At 37.8% G+C, this 16847-nt stretch overlaps 1 protein-coding gene across 12 annotated transcripts in view; it reads left to right on the top strand.

Annotated features, from left to right (window-relative positions):
• Positions 1–16847, top strand: part of LCLAT1 (lysocardiolipin acyltransferase 1) — a 257617-nt gene that overhangs the window by 164180 nt on the left and 76590 nt on the right. For 10 of the 12 annotated variants that reach the window (XM_019942977.3, XM_033838785.2, XM_019942978.3 and 7 more), the window contains 2 exons: positions 1036–1182; positions 7201–7317. In XM_019942977.3, coding sequence (XP_019798536.1) covers positions 1036–1182; positions 7201–7317 — 264 coding nt within the window. The remainder of the gene's footprint in view (positions 1–1035; positions 1183–7200; positions 7318–16847) is intronic. The other 2 variants (XM_073791468.1, XM_073791469.1) reach the window with 1 other exon arrangement.

Raw genomic sequence — 16847 nt, 5'->3', positions numbered from 1 at the left:
GGACTCTTCTGGGATATCCAAGAGGTGAACCCAAAGACTGGCCAGCCATTGTGGAGGACTATCTTTTGTTCTTGATCACAATCAGCTTATGTGCCTCAAGAGCAGTTGTTTAGGTCTTCACTGTAGTGTGCTACCTTTACTTTGCCTCAGGTGCTACTGTCTCTGTTATCTGCTTTTTTTGTCCGTCCATTTGTCTTATATATACCAGCTTGTTTTCTCCATGGTCCCAGGTAAAATTCCTGAGAGAGAACATTTGGCCAAGACAGTTACTGTGTATGGGCCAAGGGTTTCATGCTTCATGGACTATTGAATAGACTATTCATTGTCCGCCTTAAGTCAGATATTTACCACAGTAGTTCTAGTCATTTCTGGCCAGGGAGGGATGCCAGCTGGGAAAAACCTGGCTCGTCTAGAGCTGCCTCTTCAGTAGCAAGGTTGAATTCGCCTTAGAGAAAGGGAATGTGATCACAGCGTATGCTCTAATTAATGTGTTTAGTAGTCATTGCGTATTTTCTTTTTAAAATAACTCTAAAGAAGAGATTACATTGAAAACAGCAATTGGATTTAGAGATCGAGTAGTACAGAAAGGGAAATAGTAAAGACAATGCTCGTATACATGGCTTGAGAACAATCCCGTGCTTACTGCTTTGTAAGCCTGATAACACATAGTCATATATCTCTTGTAGGTAACTTGGTTAAAGTATCTGTTTAAGTTAGGATTGTTAACTTTGGGTGAGTTACTGATAGATAGTAAGGAAGTTTTTCTCCTTGGTATTTTAATAGCTAGGTTTTGCTTGAAAAGAGGTTTTTGAGAATTTTGCAAATTCCAGAATTTAACAGACTCCTTTAAGAATATTCTCTGGTATATCTGTTATTTAATCCCAGATCAGTGCTGAATTTAAGGTATATCATGAGATGCTTATTATGAAAGTAAATAATTTATAGTAAAACTCCAAAACTCTGAAATATTATATTCAGAAATACGTGGATATTGGTATTAAAATTATACATAAATACTTGTTAAATTGATTCTAGGTTGGGCCATGCAGGCTGCGGCCTATATCTTCATTCATAGGAAATGGAAGGATGATAAGAGCCATTTTGAAGACATGATTGATTATTTTTGTGATATCCATGAACCACTTCAACTCCTCATATTCCCAGAAGGGACTGATCTCACAGGTAAGGTACCCTTTGTTTGGATCACAGAATTTTAAAACATGAAGGAACTCCAAAATTAGCTATCTAGTCTAAACTTCTCAGTCCTCAGATGAAGCAACTGAATACCAACAAGATTATTGGCCCATCCCTGGGGTCACTCAGTTAGTCAGCAGCACATCAGAACCCAGAACTCCTGGTTTCCAGCCCATAGAGTTTATGATGGGCAACTCCAAGAGGTATTATTTATACTTGCCATCTTAGAGCTTTATATTTTAAGTCTCGGTATATACTTTAAATATCAGCCTTTTACTTTATATAGTTTGTACATAACCACAAAAAACCTCAAGTAGCCAAAACAATCTTGAGAGAGAAGAACAAAGCCTAGTTTTAAAATATCTATTCACTGTCCTCTTCCAAGATCCGTATTTATCCATTAGACCCTTTTTTTTCAACTTCTTTCTTATAAGAAAAGGATCTGGGCTTCCCTGGTGGTACAGTGGTTAAGAATCCGCCTGCCAATGCAGGGGACACAGGTTCGAGCCCTGGTCCGGGAAGATCCCACATGCTGCGGAGCAACTAAGCCTGTGGCGCCACAAGTACTGAGCCTGCGCTCTAGAGCCCACGAGCCACAACTGCTGAGCCCATGTGCCACAACTATTGAAGCCTGCACGCCTAGAGCCTGTGCTCCACAACAAGAGAAGCCACTGCAATGAGAAGCCTGTGCACCGCAATGAAGAGTAGCCCCCGCTTACCGCAACTAGAGAAAGCCTGTGCGCAGCAACAAAGACCCAACACAGCCAAAAACAAATCAAGTAATTAATTTTTTTTAAAAAAGGAAAGGATCTAATAGTAACCAGTTTCACTTGTTGATTTAAGTTAGTATGTTGCCTTTTTCCTGTTTTTTAATAATTTATGTATTTTACTTATTTTTGGCTGCGTTGGGTCTTCGTTGGTGTGCGCAGGCCTTCTCTAGTTGTGGAGAGTGTGGGCCACTCTTCGTTGCGGTGCACATGCTTATTGTGGTGGCTTCTCTTGTTGCGGAGCACAGGCTCCAGGCTCACAGGCCTCAGTAGTTGTGGCACATGAGCTTAGTTGCTCTGCGGTATATGGGATCCTCCTGGACCAGGGCTCGAACCCGTGTCTCCTGCATTGGCAGGCAGATTCTTAACCACTGCACCACCAGGGAAGCCCCTTTCCTGGTATTTTTAAAGCCTTATTTCTAATATAAGCTGGAAAGGCCTTGTCCTTTTCCTAAAGAAAATTCAGCCATCGTTGAGTTGTAGAGGCGACACAGGAGAATATATCTAGGACTTCTCTATCTTCCCAGATACCAAATTACACAGGCCAAGAATGCCAGTGGATCTCAAGGAATTCTTTTTTTTTTTTTGCGGTACGCAGGCCTCTCACTGTTGTGGCCTCTCCCGTTGCGGAGCACAGGCTCCGGACGCGCAGGCTCAGCGGCCATGGCTCACGGGCCCAGCCGCTCCGTGGCACGTGGGATCCTCCCAGACCGGGGCACGAACCCGTGTCCCCTGCATCGGCAGGCGGACTCTCAACCACTGCGCCACCAGGGAAGCCCTCAAGGAATTCTTTAAAAGATTAAAAACAAAATGCAGTCTTTCATTCTTACTAAATCAGTGGGCTTCACATCTTTTTTGAACCACAGGTCATTTCTGCAGGTGAAGCCTTCTATTGCAGTCTAGGATTTCTAAGACGGAGAGAAGAACTGCTCTGGTTGATGAATATTGGTGGGGGAGGGAGTAAGCTACAACAGGAAGTAGTTTTATAGAATCCTTCAATTCAAAAGAGCAAAATTCAAAAGCTTTAGTACCCTGGTTACTTTAAGAAGAATACAGCAGAATTTGAGAAGGGCCCAGTGTATAAACGTCTGCTGTACCAGGGAAGACAGACTTAAGCAGGTTAGAACTGAAATCTAAAACTCACAGATAGTACGGAGAGATCCCTGTGAACTTGTCTTCTAAATCCTCAATACTAGATCGAGGTAGCTAAGAGCTACCAAGAAAGGCAACCCTTAGAACCTGAGAGGAGAACAAGTAAATGAACAATCTAATTCACTCTGTGGACATAGTAATTTATGGAACCCAGTACCCCAAAAAAGAGTGCAAGATGGAAAATACAAATTACACAACTACTTAAGTAGGTGAATGGGTGACTAAACTGTAATATGTTAATAGGGAAATTAAAGTATTTTGGGAAACATTTACCATTAATACCAAGGAAGAGATCTTTGACTAATGTATGACAGATTGGAACTGAGCTAAATGAAGCACGGCAATTTTTATATACTAGTATTATGTACTAAATTATACTTACTGTATATGTTTGATTTTTGTAGTTAAAATTCTAATAGTAGTTGGGTCACAGAAGGTAATACTGAGTATAATATTGGCTGCATATTGTTTAAGTTTGAAAATATATTGTAAGTTGTAAGTTGATTGATTCCCAGAACTGAACTATCATTAGGAAATTTCAATGGACAGACAGCCATATTTACATTTTTTAATCCTTAGAATGTATAATACTCAAATTTGAGTATTGAAATATCATCTGTGTTATAGAAAGTCATTTACTGAAATGATAGATTTTGTGAATGCCAAAATGTACACTAAAGAGTGGCAACTGTGGAAGTTATTTAGTAATTAAACGCTAATGGGATAAAAGCTCATGGGTTGCTGTTACTTTGGTACATTAGTATTAAAATGTTCATACATTAGACCTTCAGAGTTTATAAAGTAGATATTTAAAACTTTTCAGTCTGTATTTTCAAGTGTCTTTTTTAGGTGATGAACTTAACATCTAGTTGAATATTTTCAGGGTCCAGAGTACTTATTATTACATAATGTAGTTGAATATTTTTAAAGTTAAAACAGTATTTACATTTTAAGGCCAACTTGCAAAAGCCAGACTATTTGCGAGATAGAGGAAATAAATAGACTGATCTTGAAGTTAAAAAAAAATTTTTAAACAGTATTTTACAAATAGTTTTGAGTTGGGATATGATTTTTTTTTTTAAGTAGGCTAGCAAAATACCTTTGGTTTGAAAATGTATCTGTTAACTCAAAGGTGTTTTTAGCTACCACAGTTAACTTTACAGTTGGGTTTTTAAGCCCAAAGAGAATGTTTTATAATCCTCTTCAAGTTGTGAATCCAACTTGTTTGCACATTTTCAAATTAGTACGTTTAAATTAACTTTATATTCTATTTTCATATATTATTGTTGTTTATAACTTTTTTTTTTGCTTATGCAAGTAATATATGTTATTTTGGGGAAATTTATAAACATAGAAGGGAGCACAAATATTACTCTAATCCCACTGCCCATAAAGAAGCACTATTCTAATTTTGTTCCATTGTTTTTGGGTCATTTGGTCACACGTGCATGTGCGCACACACACATACACGTATACATACACACATCCATAGGCATATATATGTGCACACATACACGTAATTTTAAAATTGGAAAACCAGAACTACACTTTTCTTTGTACTTACTATTGTATTCTCTCACATCATTAGTCAAGGTTGTCCAGAAAAACAGAACCGTGTGTGTGTGTGTGTGTGTGTGTGTGTGTGTGTGTGTGTGTGTGTGTGTGTGTGTGTGTGTGGAGAGAGAGAGAGAAAGGGAGAGAAAAAGAGATAATGGGTGGGGGGTGGCAAATTTATTTTAAGGAAATTAAGGATTCTGGAGGGTGGCAAGTCAGAAATATACAGGGTATGTCAACAGGCTGTGACTCCAGGGAAGAGTTGCAGTTTGAGTCCAAAGGCAGTCTGCTGGCAGAATTCTTTCTTGCTTGAGGAGATTAGTCTTTTTCTCTTAAGACCTTCAACTGACTGGATGAGGCCCACCCACATTATGCAGGATAGTCTGCTTTACTCAGAGTCTACTGATTTAAATATTAATCTCATCAAAAAACACTTTCACAGAAACATCTAGAATAATGTTTGACCAATATCTGGGTACTTTGGCCTAGTCAGTTTGACACATAAAATTAACCATCACAGTTGGTATATTATGATTTCCTGTTTTGTTTTAAGAAAGGAAAGCTTTTCTAGGTTTTAACAATTATATAATATTACATGCAATTAAACACCCTTGTATGTAAAACTTATTCATTTAATAGATATATGAGTGCCTGGAGATTTATATACAAAAAAGTCTCTTCATGAGACTTTTCATGAAGCTTACTTTCTAATGAGGAAAAACAGATTAAAAACTAATAATAAAAATATGTCTGGTATTCATAAATGCTGTACAGAAAAGCAAGATAAGGAGAGAGAGAGGGAGAGAGAGTAATAAAAGATGGGGACATAGGGTGCTGTTTTATATAAGGTGGTTTGAGGAGGCCCCTTAAGTTCTTATTTAAGGAGAGACTAAATGAACAAAGCAGAAAATCATGCAGATGGCTGGGTAGAAGGCATTCTGGGAAGAACCATTGCACAGACTCTGAGGTGGGAATTTGCCTGGCTGGTTTGAGAACATCCGAGCAGCCAGTAGTCTCACTGGAGTGGTAGGCGTGCTGGCATTGGAGTGTTACAGGGAGCAGGCTAACGAGATAGGAGGTTGTGGTGAGAAAGTGGGGTGCTAGTCTGTCAGTCCTAATAATCATAGTCTGGGGATGGGTAGATAACGTGGGGATGGAGGGGAAAATCTGCATCTCTGATCTGTGATTATTTCTTACTTCCCACATTGTGCCTGTGCCTTTTAGAACTACTTCCACCTGTATTCACATTCTACAACAGCTTTCAGTTTTGTCTTCAGATCCCCCAAGTCTGTGACCAACTGGAAGAGCAAACTGAAGAGTAGTTAACTACTCTTCTTTGTGGTGTCTCTGGGATTCCCAATCGCATGTAAGGTCCTGCCAGTTGTCTATAAAATACTGTTCTGTAGTCCCATGCCCAGAATATTCCCCTCAAATGAATGTGAGAGGAGCTTATTACTTTTCTTGTTTAGAGCTTTTACTTTTGACTTGCTGGAGATCTGTTTAATTTTTTGACTCAGTTTATAGGAGTGTTTTTTGAATATTTTAGTGTCGTGGAATCCATCTATAGTTTTTTGAGATTTTGAGGATTCTGTGGTCTTAAGTTTACTCCACGGAAAGTAGTATTTTTACATATAGGTTTTTTCCTGGTGACTTGGAATGGTCTATAAATTTCAGGATGCCGCTGAGGATTGCAGGTTCTAACGTCTGCTGTCATCAGAAGGTATTTCATGATCTCCCCCAGCAGCTAAGGCCAAATTTCTGAACACTTTACTTTTTCCAAATGTAATTGCTGAATAATGGGTTTGGTTCTTCTTGGAACTTATAAAGTTACCTCATGGAATGGAAAAAGAAGATTTTGCCAACAATTGGAACATATACTTGACTCAGTAACTATATTCAGCCAAACCATGTTCAGATGTTTGTACATGGTGTGCTGATCATGTGCCCATTCTGTCGTGGAGTGGTGTTGGTTAGTAATGTCAGTGTGCTCTGTGCCTGAGCAACGCAGATACTTCACTTTGCACTGAAGCCCTAAATTATTGGGTTAAAAAAATGGTGATCTATTTGGCAAATTGTTAGTTATTTCTTTTGGATGTCTAGATCCTTATGTATTATTACTATTTTAGTTTTACTTTATTTCATCTTTATATTTTAGTATTTCAATTTTTATTATGTAACGACTATTTTATGAAAATTTTAGTTATTAGTATTTTATTTGTATTTCAGTTTTCCTTGTATATTGACTATTTTATGAAATCTCTTAAAGAATTTTAAGGATTTGAATATGAATTTATAAACTGCTATAAAACATCTATTAATACCTTATTATAAAATTTCTGAAATTCCAATTAAGTAGGTAACTCTGGGATCTTTGTTAGGGATTTACCAAAGTATTTCTATCTTATCATTTGATTCAGTATATTAATTACAGAAACATTAACTGCCATTTTTATCAAAGAAATTCTGCACCATTTCCTTACCTCACTTATCTTCCTTTATTTTATGGCTTCTAATGGCCTATTGTTTTGTTTAGAAAATAGCACGGCTCGAAGTAATGAATTTGCTGAAAAGAATGGACTTCAGAAATATGAGTACGTCTTACATCCAAGGACTACAGGCTTTACTTTTGTAGTAGACCGTCTAAGAGAAGGTAAGCACCCATCTCAAAGTGTACTTTTTTATATAAGTGGAAGAAATTGCTAAACTTCACATATAACTCTGTTGAATTTACAGAGCACTTTTTCATACTTTATCTCAAGAAATGAGACACTGTATTTTTATGCTAACTTGACCCCATGCACTAAAATGTTTTATTATGTATTCTTTAGAAATATAAAAGAATCTTTGTCAGAAACAAAACATTTTTTCTCCTTTTTTGGAATAGACAGAAAATAATACATACAGTTAGACTATCATTCCATTTTTAAATGCTTCTCAAAGCAGCAAAACTGTCTTGAAAGTATCTTATCACTTATAATATAGTTATTTATAGCTTAAAAAATATTTTTACATTCATTATTCCACTCACTGCAACAAGTGATTCCGGTTGGTAGGAAGGCAAGTACTGCTACCTGTATTTTGTTGTTAACTAGAAGTGGCATCCAGGGTTGTTCATAAATTTTCATAGATCACGGATGGAACCTTGTTCTTCTGCTTCCTACTCTGTGGCTCACACTACCCCCTTCCCACCCCCACGTCCTCTAGAGCCGTGCCTGTTGAAGGGCATCGGGAGCCAAGGTGATTGCATTGACCATATCACACCCATTTAAATGTTTACATTTTGATATTTTTATGAAAAAAAAACAGTTGGACATTTTGTTATAGCTGCATATGTAAATACTTATATATTCATACACACATGTATATACAAATGGATAACAGACATATGGATATATACGAAAAAAGGAACTATTCAGAAACATACTGAAGTGTTATTAATTTTACAAGAACAAGTCAAAGCCCAGAGTCACCTAGCAGAAGAAAAATCTTGTTTGCATGTTTCTGCTCTCCACTCTGATTTCTAGCAAACCATATTGTATAAAGGTGACATCTGTCACAAATTATCACCTTCATTTGATAATTGTTATGTTGTCATAAAACTGCTTGTGCCTAACATGAAAGGCCTTGAAACATTATATAAGAAAAGGTATAAATTTCTTACTTCTTACCCTAATTGGCATCACTATTGTTCCCTTAGGGTTTAATGTACTTTAAGATGTAAAGTATAACCTCATTTAGTGAACCCTGCCAAAACGAAGCATCTTTACAACTAAGTACTCATGATATAAAAGAAATGCATAGTCAATCCAAAATCACATTACTATTAGTTCACATAGTAAACTAAAAATATTGTCCCTGTTAGTTTGGCTTGCTTTTGGAATTCGGTGGTTATAACTAACATGAAATGGAAACATGGGCTTTATGGTCATATTGTGTATGAATAGTGAGTGTCCATCTACCCATAGAAGCTCATGGAGAACACAGTTCTTTATGCCTATGGAATAGGACAGGGGGGGTACCAAGACATTAAAACAGGGATGCTGCTGCTTTTTGTTTTTTTTTGTTTTTCTTCCCCAAAACATGGTACCACTTACTGTGGCATTCAATTTAGACTCTCCCTTCTCATTCAACAATATGTTTTTTATTTTCTAACAATCTGATATTTTATAGTATTTAATGATTACTTTAAAAGTATTTCTGACATCATGGAACATGCTGTTGGAACACATCTTTTGCTAATAAAGATCTTTTTAATTGCAGGCAGGATAGTTGAGAGATTATTTTATAGTGGATGAGGATATAACTACAGAGCTCTCTGTTCTGAAATCTGGAAAATATTTTAGTAGCAAACTGATTTATAACTTTGGGGAACATGTATTACTTAGTCATCACTCAGAGTACTAGTCAACAACTACAGTATGTCATTTTTCCTGCCAGAAGTGGCAACTGATTTTTCCCCCTTCTCTGTATCAGTAAAGAAAGAAACACAGATGACTTCATTTGCTTCAGCTAAAAAAAGTTAGATGACTCCATTTACTTCAGTTAGAAAAGTAGCATGGGTCCTATACACTATGATAATAATAGAAACAAGAAATATGATGACAATAATTACAATAGTAACAGCAGCTAACGTTTACTGAGCATTTACGAAGTACCAGGCATTAAGCTAAGTGTTCTGTATGTGTAAGGTCAGTTAACCCTCACAACAACTGTCCTGGTAGTTACCAGTATTTAACTTGTAGAGCAAAACTGAAGCAGAAATTGAAGAATCAGCTCAAAGTTATTGGAACATGGTTTGTCTGACTGAATAAACCTGTGTTCTTTCTACTGTAATATGATGCCTCGTATATTTATAGTGTGATTTTAGTTAAAGCACCTTTGTAATAATAGTGAGCTGGATGGTTTTCTTCAAGGAAAATATTTTAAAAGAAAGAAGAGGCTAAATGGCCAGATCATGGAGGGATGGGAGTCGCAAGGGAAGTGGTTATGATGCTGCCTGAGACGACAGGGAGAGCAGGCACAGTCATCTAGTCAGAGTATCATTTTAGGAAAGAAACCTAAGACTCAGAAAGGGCCCAGCACAACTTCCTGATCTTTTCTGGGATCTGCTTTTGTTTATCAATTAAGTGAAAAAGAAGCTTGCTCTTAAAACAAATGGCCATTATAAATAAATATTCCAATGGAAGCCTGGAGACCACATATTAAAACCAATTACTGAAGAAATGTATGAGGACAAGATGGCAGAGTAGAAGGACTTGAGCTCACCTCCTCTCACTAAAACACCAAAATCATAACTAACTGCTGAACAGCCATCAACAAAAAAGACTCAGACCTACCAAAAAAGATATTCTACACCCAAAGACAAAGAAGAAGCCACAAGGTGGTAGGAGGGGTGCTTTCATGATATAATTTAATCCCATACCCACCAGGTGGGTGACCCACAGGCTGGAAAATAATTATATCACAGAGGTTCTCCCACAGGAGTGAGAGTTGGGAGCCCTATGTCAGGCTCCCCAGCCTGGGGTATGGCATCACGAGGAGGAGCCCCCGGAGCATTTGGCTTTGAAGGCCAGCAGTGCTTGAGTGCAAGAGCTCCACAGGACTGGAGGAAACAGAGACTCCACTCTTTGAGGGCATACACAAGGTTTCACAGGCACAGGGACCAGGGCAAAGCGGTGACTCCGTAAGAGCCTGGGCCAGACCTACCTGTGGGTCTTCGAGGGTCTCCTGGGGAGACGGGGGGTTGGCTGTGGCTCACTGTGGGCAAGGACACTGATGGTGGATGCCCCAGGGAATACTCATCAGCATGAGTTCTCCTGGAGACTGCCATTTTGGCACTGAGACCTGGCCCCACCCAACAGCCTGCAAGCTCCAGTGATTGGATGCCACAGGCCAAACAACCAACAGGGTGAGCCCCACCCATCAGGAGACAGGTTGCCTAAAGTTGTCCTGAGCCAACAGCCACCTGTAAAAACATACCCCTTGACATGGCCCTGCCCTCCAGAGGGACAAGACCCAGCTCTACACACCAGGGAAGTGTGCAGAAGCCCCTGGACTAACCTCACTCACCAGGGGCAGAAACCAGAACCAAGAAGAATTACAGTCCTGCAGCCTGAGGAGTGGAGACCACAAACACAGAAAAGTTAGACAGAATGAGGTGGCAGAGAAATACGTTCCAGACGAAGGACTAAGATAAAACCCCAGAAGAACAACCAAGTGAAGTGGAGATAGGCAAGATAAAACCCCAGAAGAACCCCAGAAGATAGGCAATCTACCTGACAAAGAATTCAGTGTAATGATAGTAAAGAGGATCTGAGATCTCAGAAAAAATAATGGAGGCACAGCACACAGCGGATACAAAAATGTTTAATAAAGAGCTAGAAGCTGTAAAGAACAGAGATGAACAATATAATAACTGAAATGAAAAATACACTAGACAGAAGCAATAGCAGAATAAATGAGGCAGAAAAATGAATAAGTGAGCTGGAGGACAGATTGGTGGAAACCACTGCTGTGGGACAGAAAAAAGAGTGAAAAGAAATGAGGACAGTCTCAGAGACCTCTGGGACAACATTAAACACATCAACATTCACATTATAGGGGTCCCAGAAGGAGAAGAGAGAGAGAGAAGGGGCCTGAGAAAATATTTGAAGAGATAACAGCTGAAAACTTCCCTAACATGGGAAAGGAAACAGTCACCCGAGTCCAGGAAGCACAGAGAGCGCATACAGGATAAACCCAAGGAGGAACATGCCAAGACTCATAGTAATCAAACTGACAAAAATTAATGACAAAGAAAAAATATTAAAAGCAACAAGAGAAAAGCAATAAATAAATACAAGGGAACTGCCATAAGGTTATCAACTGATTTTTTAGCAGAAACTGTGCAGGCCAGAAGGGAGTGGTATGATATACAATATTTTAAGTGATGAAAGGGAAGAACCTACAACCAAGAATATGCTACTCAGCAAGGCTGTCATTCAGATTTTACAGAGAAATCAAAAGCTTTACAGACAAGCAAAAGCTAAGCGAATTCAGCACCACCAGACCACCTTTGCAGCAAATGCTAAAGGAATCTCTCTAGCTGGAAAAGAAAAGGCCACAACTACAAACAAAATTACAAATGAGAAAGCTCACCGGTAAAGGCAAACATACAGTAAAGGTAGGAAATCATCCACACACAAATATGATATCAAAACCAGCAACTGTGAGAAGAGGAGAGTATAAGTGCAGGATGTTGGAAATGCATTTGAAATTAAGAGGCCAGTAGCTTAAAATAATCATGTGTGTGTATATACACACACACACATATATATGTGTGTGTATATATATACATATATATGTGTGTGTGTATATATATACATATGTGTATGTGTGTGTGTATATATATATATATATAGAGAGAGAGAGAGAGAGAGAGAGAGAGACTGCTATATCAAAACCTCATGGGAGCTGCAAACCAAAAATCTATAATAGATACACACACAAGAAAGAAAAAGCACCCAGAGACAACACTAAAGAAAGTCATCAAATCACAAAAGCAGAAAACAAAAGAGGAAGGGAAGAAAAACCACCACCCCCAAAAAGAAAACAAATCCAGAACAATTAGCAAGATGGCATTAAGAACATACATCTCGATAATTACCTTAAATGTAAATGGATTAAATCCTCCAACCAAAAGACATAGTCTGGCTGAATGGATACAAAAACAAGACCCATATATATGCTGTCCACAAGAGACCCGCTTTAGATATAGGGACACATACAGATTGAAAGTGAGGGGATGGAAAAAGATATTCCATGCAAATGGAAATCAAATGAAAGCTGGAGTAGCAATACGCATATCAGATAAATAGACTTTAAAGACGGTTACACGAGACAAGGAAGGACACTACATAATGAACAAGGGATCAATCCAAGAAGAAGATATAACAATTATAAATATATATGCACCCAACATAGGAGTACCTCGGTATGTAAGGCAAATACTAACAGCCATAAAAGGAGAAATCAGCAGTAACACAATAATAGTGGGGGACTTTAACACCCCACTTACATCAAGGGACAGATCAGACAGAAAATCAGTAAGAAAATGGGCCTTAAGTGATACATTAGACCAGATGGACTTAATTGATACAAATTAACTTATTTACAAAACAGAAGACGACTCAGACTTCAAAAGCCAATTTATGGTTACCAAAGGGGAAAGGTGGGGTGGGGAGGGATAAATTAGGAGGTTGGGATTAACACATACACACTACTATATATAAAATAGATAATTAACAAGGACCTACTATATAGCACAGGGAACTCTACTCAATGTGTAACAACCTATACGGGAAAAGAACCTGAAAAAGAATGGATATATGTATCCATTGGATATGTATATCCAAAGAATGGATATATGTATAACTGAATCACTTTGCTCTACATTTGAAGCTAACACAACATTGTAAATCAACTAAACTCTAATATAAAATAAAAATTAAACTTAAAAAACCCAATTATCATTAGGTAACATCTTTACTACTCACTCATGCCTGTAACTGAATTCACTATTTCTGATATTAATAGCACAAGTTCAGGCAGATGAGAAATTCAAGACATGAAGAAGTTAAGGATAAGAAGTCCTAATGGGAAACACTGAATAAGAGAAAATGCAAAACAAAGAAAGTAGTTTCTGAGCGTCTCTTTAGAATTTATTTCACCGAGATTAAGAACATTTAGAAAACACACACTTAACCTGAAATATAACACCCATTATATAACATTATACAGATGTGTTGTTCTTGTAATAATAATGGTAAAAAGTTTTCCCTGAGTACCTTGATTTCCATCATTTTTGTACTTGCTCTTATACATTTACTAGATCATAACCTTCTTAAGGATATGGATTGTCCTGCCCATAATGGAGACTAAATCAGTATTAGTTGAGGTTAATATTTTCTTTTGTCTGAAAAGATAAGCACAGTGTCCTTACCATCTTCCCAGAGCAATGTATATTACACTGATCACTATCTGTCATGGAAGATTTATTTCATATGTACCTCTAATCACATGACATTTCAATATGTGATTATATAACCTTTTTCAGTACTAAGATTAACCCAAACCCAAAAGGAAGTTGCTAACTTAGAGAAAAGAAGGTTTTACATGAGAAAGTGTTTTGGTTTTTAGTTATACAGCTTTAAGAAATTTATCACACAATTTAAAAATTCTAACTTAATGCCCCCAAATTTAGTTATAGTCATTATCATCTCTGCTGCTGTATTATTTTTAACAGTAGTAGCTTTATTCTTCTTTGATTTTAAACAAGTAATGATTTGGTCCAACCATTATTTGGTTCTGTTATATGCTTTGTAAGCCAGTTACTGAATTGTAACCGTGCAATAATTACCTTTACCATTAGGTGGCACAAGTGTGCACATTTGCGATAACTTGAAATTAGGTTGAAGTAGTTGGGAGTAAGGGGTCAAACACTCCATGGAATATGACCTTGCCTTCAAGAAGTTTATCATCTTCCTGGATAGATAAGAACAGTACTCATAGAAATATCTAAAAAATAATATGACAGTATACTTACATGCCAAGTTTTGTGGTACACAGTGTAAAATATTATGCTTAATTACATTACACAATCACAGGTGTGTTCAGTAAAGAGAGATCATGTAGTGTTGAAATACTCAGGTAAGGCTTCTTCAAGAAGCTCAAAAATCATAATAAGTCCACAGACACCCCAAAACACACCACCAGATGTGGACCTGACCACCAGAAAGACAAGATCCAGCCTCATCCACCGGAACACAGGCACTAGTCCCCTCCACCAGGAAGCCTACACAACCCACTGAACCAACTTTAGCCACTGGGGACAGACATCAAAAACAACGGGAACTATGAACCTGCAGCCTGCAAAAAGGAGACCCCAAACACAGTAAGATAAGCAAAATGAGAAGACAGAAAAACACACTGCAGATGAAGGAGCAAGATAAAAACCCACCAGACCTAACAAATGAAGAGGAAATAGGCAGTCTACCTGAAAAAGAATTCAGAATAATGATAGTAAAGATGATCCAACATCTTGGAAATAGAATAGACAAAATGCAAGAAACATTTAACAAGGACCTAGAAGAACTAAAGATGAAACAAGCAATGATGAACAACACAATAAATGAAATAAAAAATACTCTAGATGGGATCAATAGCAGAATAACTGAGGCAGAAGAACGGATAAGTGACCTGGAAGATAAAATAGTGGAAATAACTACTGCAGAGAATAAAGAAAAAACAATGAAAAGAACAGAGGACAGTCTCAGAGACCTCTGGGATAACATTAAACACACCAATATTCGAATTATAGGGGTTCCAGAAGAAGAAGAGAAAAAGAAAGGGACTGAGAAAATATTTGAAGAGATTATAATTGAAAACTTCCCTAATATGGGAAAGGAAATAGTTAATCAAGTCCAGGAGGCACAGAGAGTCCCATACAGGATAAATCAAAGGAGAAATACGCTAAGACACATATTAATCAAACTGTCAAAAATTAAATACAAAGAAAACATATTAAAAGCAGCAAGGGAAAAGCAACAATTATCATACAAGGGACTGCCCATAAGGTTAACAGCTGATCTTTCAGCAGAAACACTGCAAGCCAGAAGGGTGTGGCAGGACATATTTAAAGTGATGAAAGGGAAAAACCTACATCCAAGATTACTCTACCCAGCAAGGATCTCATTCACATTCGACAGAGAAATTAAAACCCTTACAGACAAGCAAAAGCTAAGAGAATTCAGCACCACCAAGCCAGCTTTACAGCAAATGCTAAAGGAACTTCTCTAGGCAGGAAACACAAGAGAAGGAAAAGACCTACAATAACAAACCCAAAACAATTAAGAAAATGGGAATAGGAACATACATATCAATAATTACCTTAAATGCAAACGGACTAAATGCTCCCACCAAAAGACACAGATTGGCTGAATGGATACAAAAAGAAGACCCATCTATATGCTGTCTACAAGAAAACCACTTCAGACCTAGAGACACATACAGACTGAAAGTAAGGGGATGGAAAAAGATACTCCATGCAAATGGAAATCAAAAGAAAGCTGGAGTAGCAATTCTCATATCAGACAAAATGGACTTTAAAATAAAGACTATTACAAGAGACAAAGAAGGACACTACATAATGATAAAGGGATCGATCCAAGAAGAAGATATAATGATGGTAAATATTTTTGCACCCAACATAGGAGCACCTCAATACATAAGGCAAATACTAACATCCATAAAAGGGGAAATCGACAGTAACACATTCATAGTAGGGCACTTTAACACCCCACTTTCACCAATAGACAGATCATCCAAAATGAAAATAAATAAGGAAACACAAACTTTAAATGATACATTAAACAAGATGGACTTAATTGATATTTATAGGACATTCCATCCAAAAACAACAGAATACACATTTTTCTCAAGTGCTCATGGAACATTCTCCAGGATAGATCATATCTTGGGTCACAAATCAAGCCTTGGTAAACTTAAGAATATTGAAATTGTATCAAGTATCTTTTCCGACCACAACGCTATGAGACTAGATATCAATTACAGGAAAAGATCTGTAAAAAATACAAACACATGGAGGCTAAACAATACACTACTTAACAACGAAGTGATCACTGAAGAAATCAAAGAGGAAATCAGAAAATACCTAGAAACAAATGAGAATGGAGACATGACGACCCAAAACCTATGGGATGCAGCAAAAGCAGTTCTAAGAGGGAAGTTTATAGCAATACAATCCTACCTTAAGAAACAGGAGGGCTTCCCTGGTGGCGCAGTGGTTGAGAGTCTGCCTGCCGATGCAGGGGACACGGGTTCGTGCCCTGGTCCGGGAGGATCCCACATGCCGCGGAGCGGCTGGGCCCGTGAGCCATGGCCGCTGAGCCTGTGCGTCCAGAGCCTGTGCTCCGCAACGGGAGAGGCCACAACAGTGAGAGGCCCGCGTATGGCAAAAAAAAGAAACAGGAAACATCTCGAATAAACAACCTAACCTTGCACCTAAAGCAATTAGAGAAAGAAGAACAAGAAAACCCCGAAGTTAGCAGAAGGAAATAAATCATAAAAATCAGATCAGAAATAAATGAAAAAGAAATGACGGAAACGATAGCAAAGATCAGT

The sequence above is a fragment of the Tursiops truncatus genome, chromosome 14 (genome assembly GCF_011762595.2).
Source record: "Tursiops truncatus isolate mTurTru1 chromosome 14, mTurTru1.mat.Y, whole genome shotgun sequence".
NCBI classification, from domain to species: domain Eukaryota; kingdom Metazoa; phylum Chordata; class Mammalia; order Artiodactyla; family Delphinidae; genus Tursiops; species Tursiops truncatus.
Note: the sequence above shows the minus strand (reverse complement) of the source record. Positions and strands in the feature narration are given on the sequence as shown.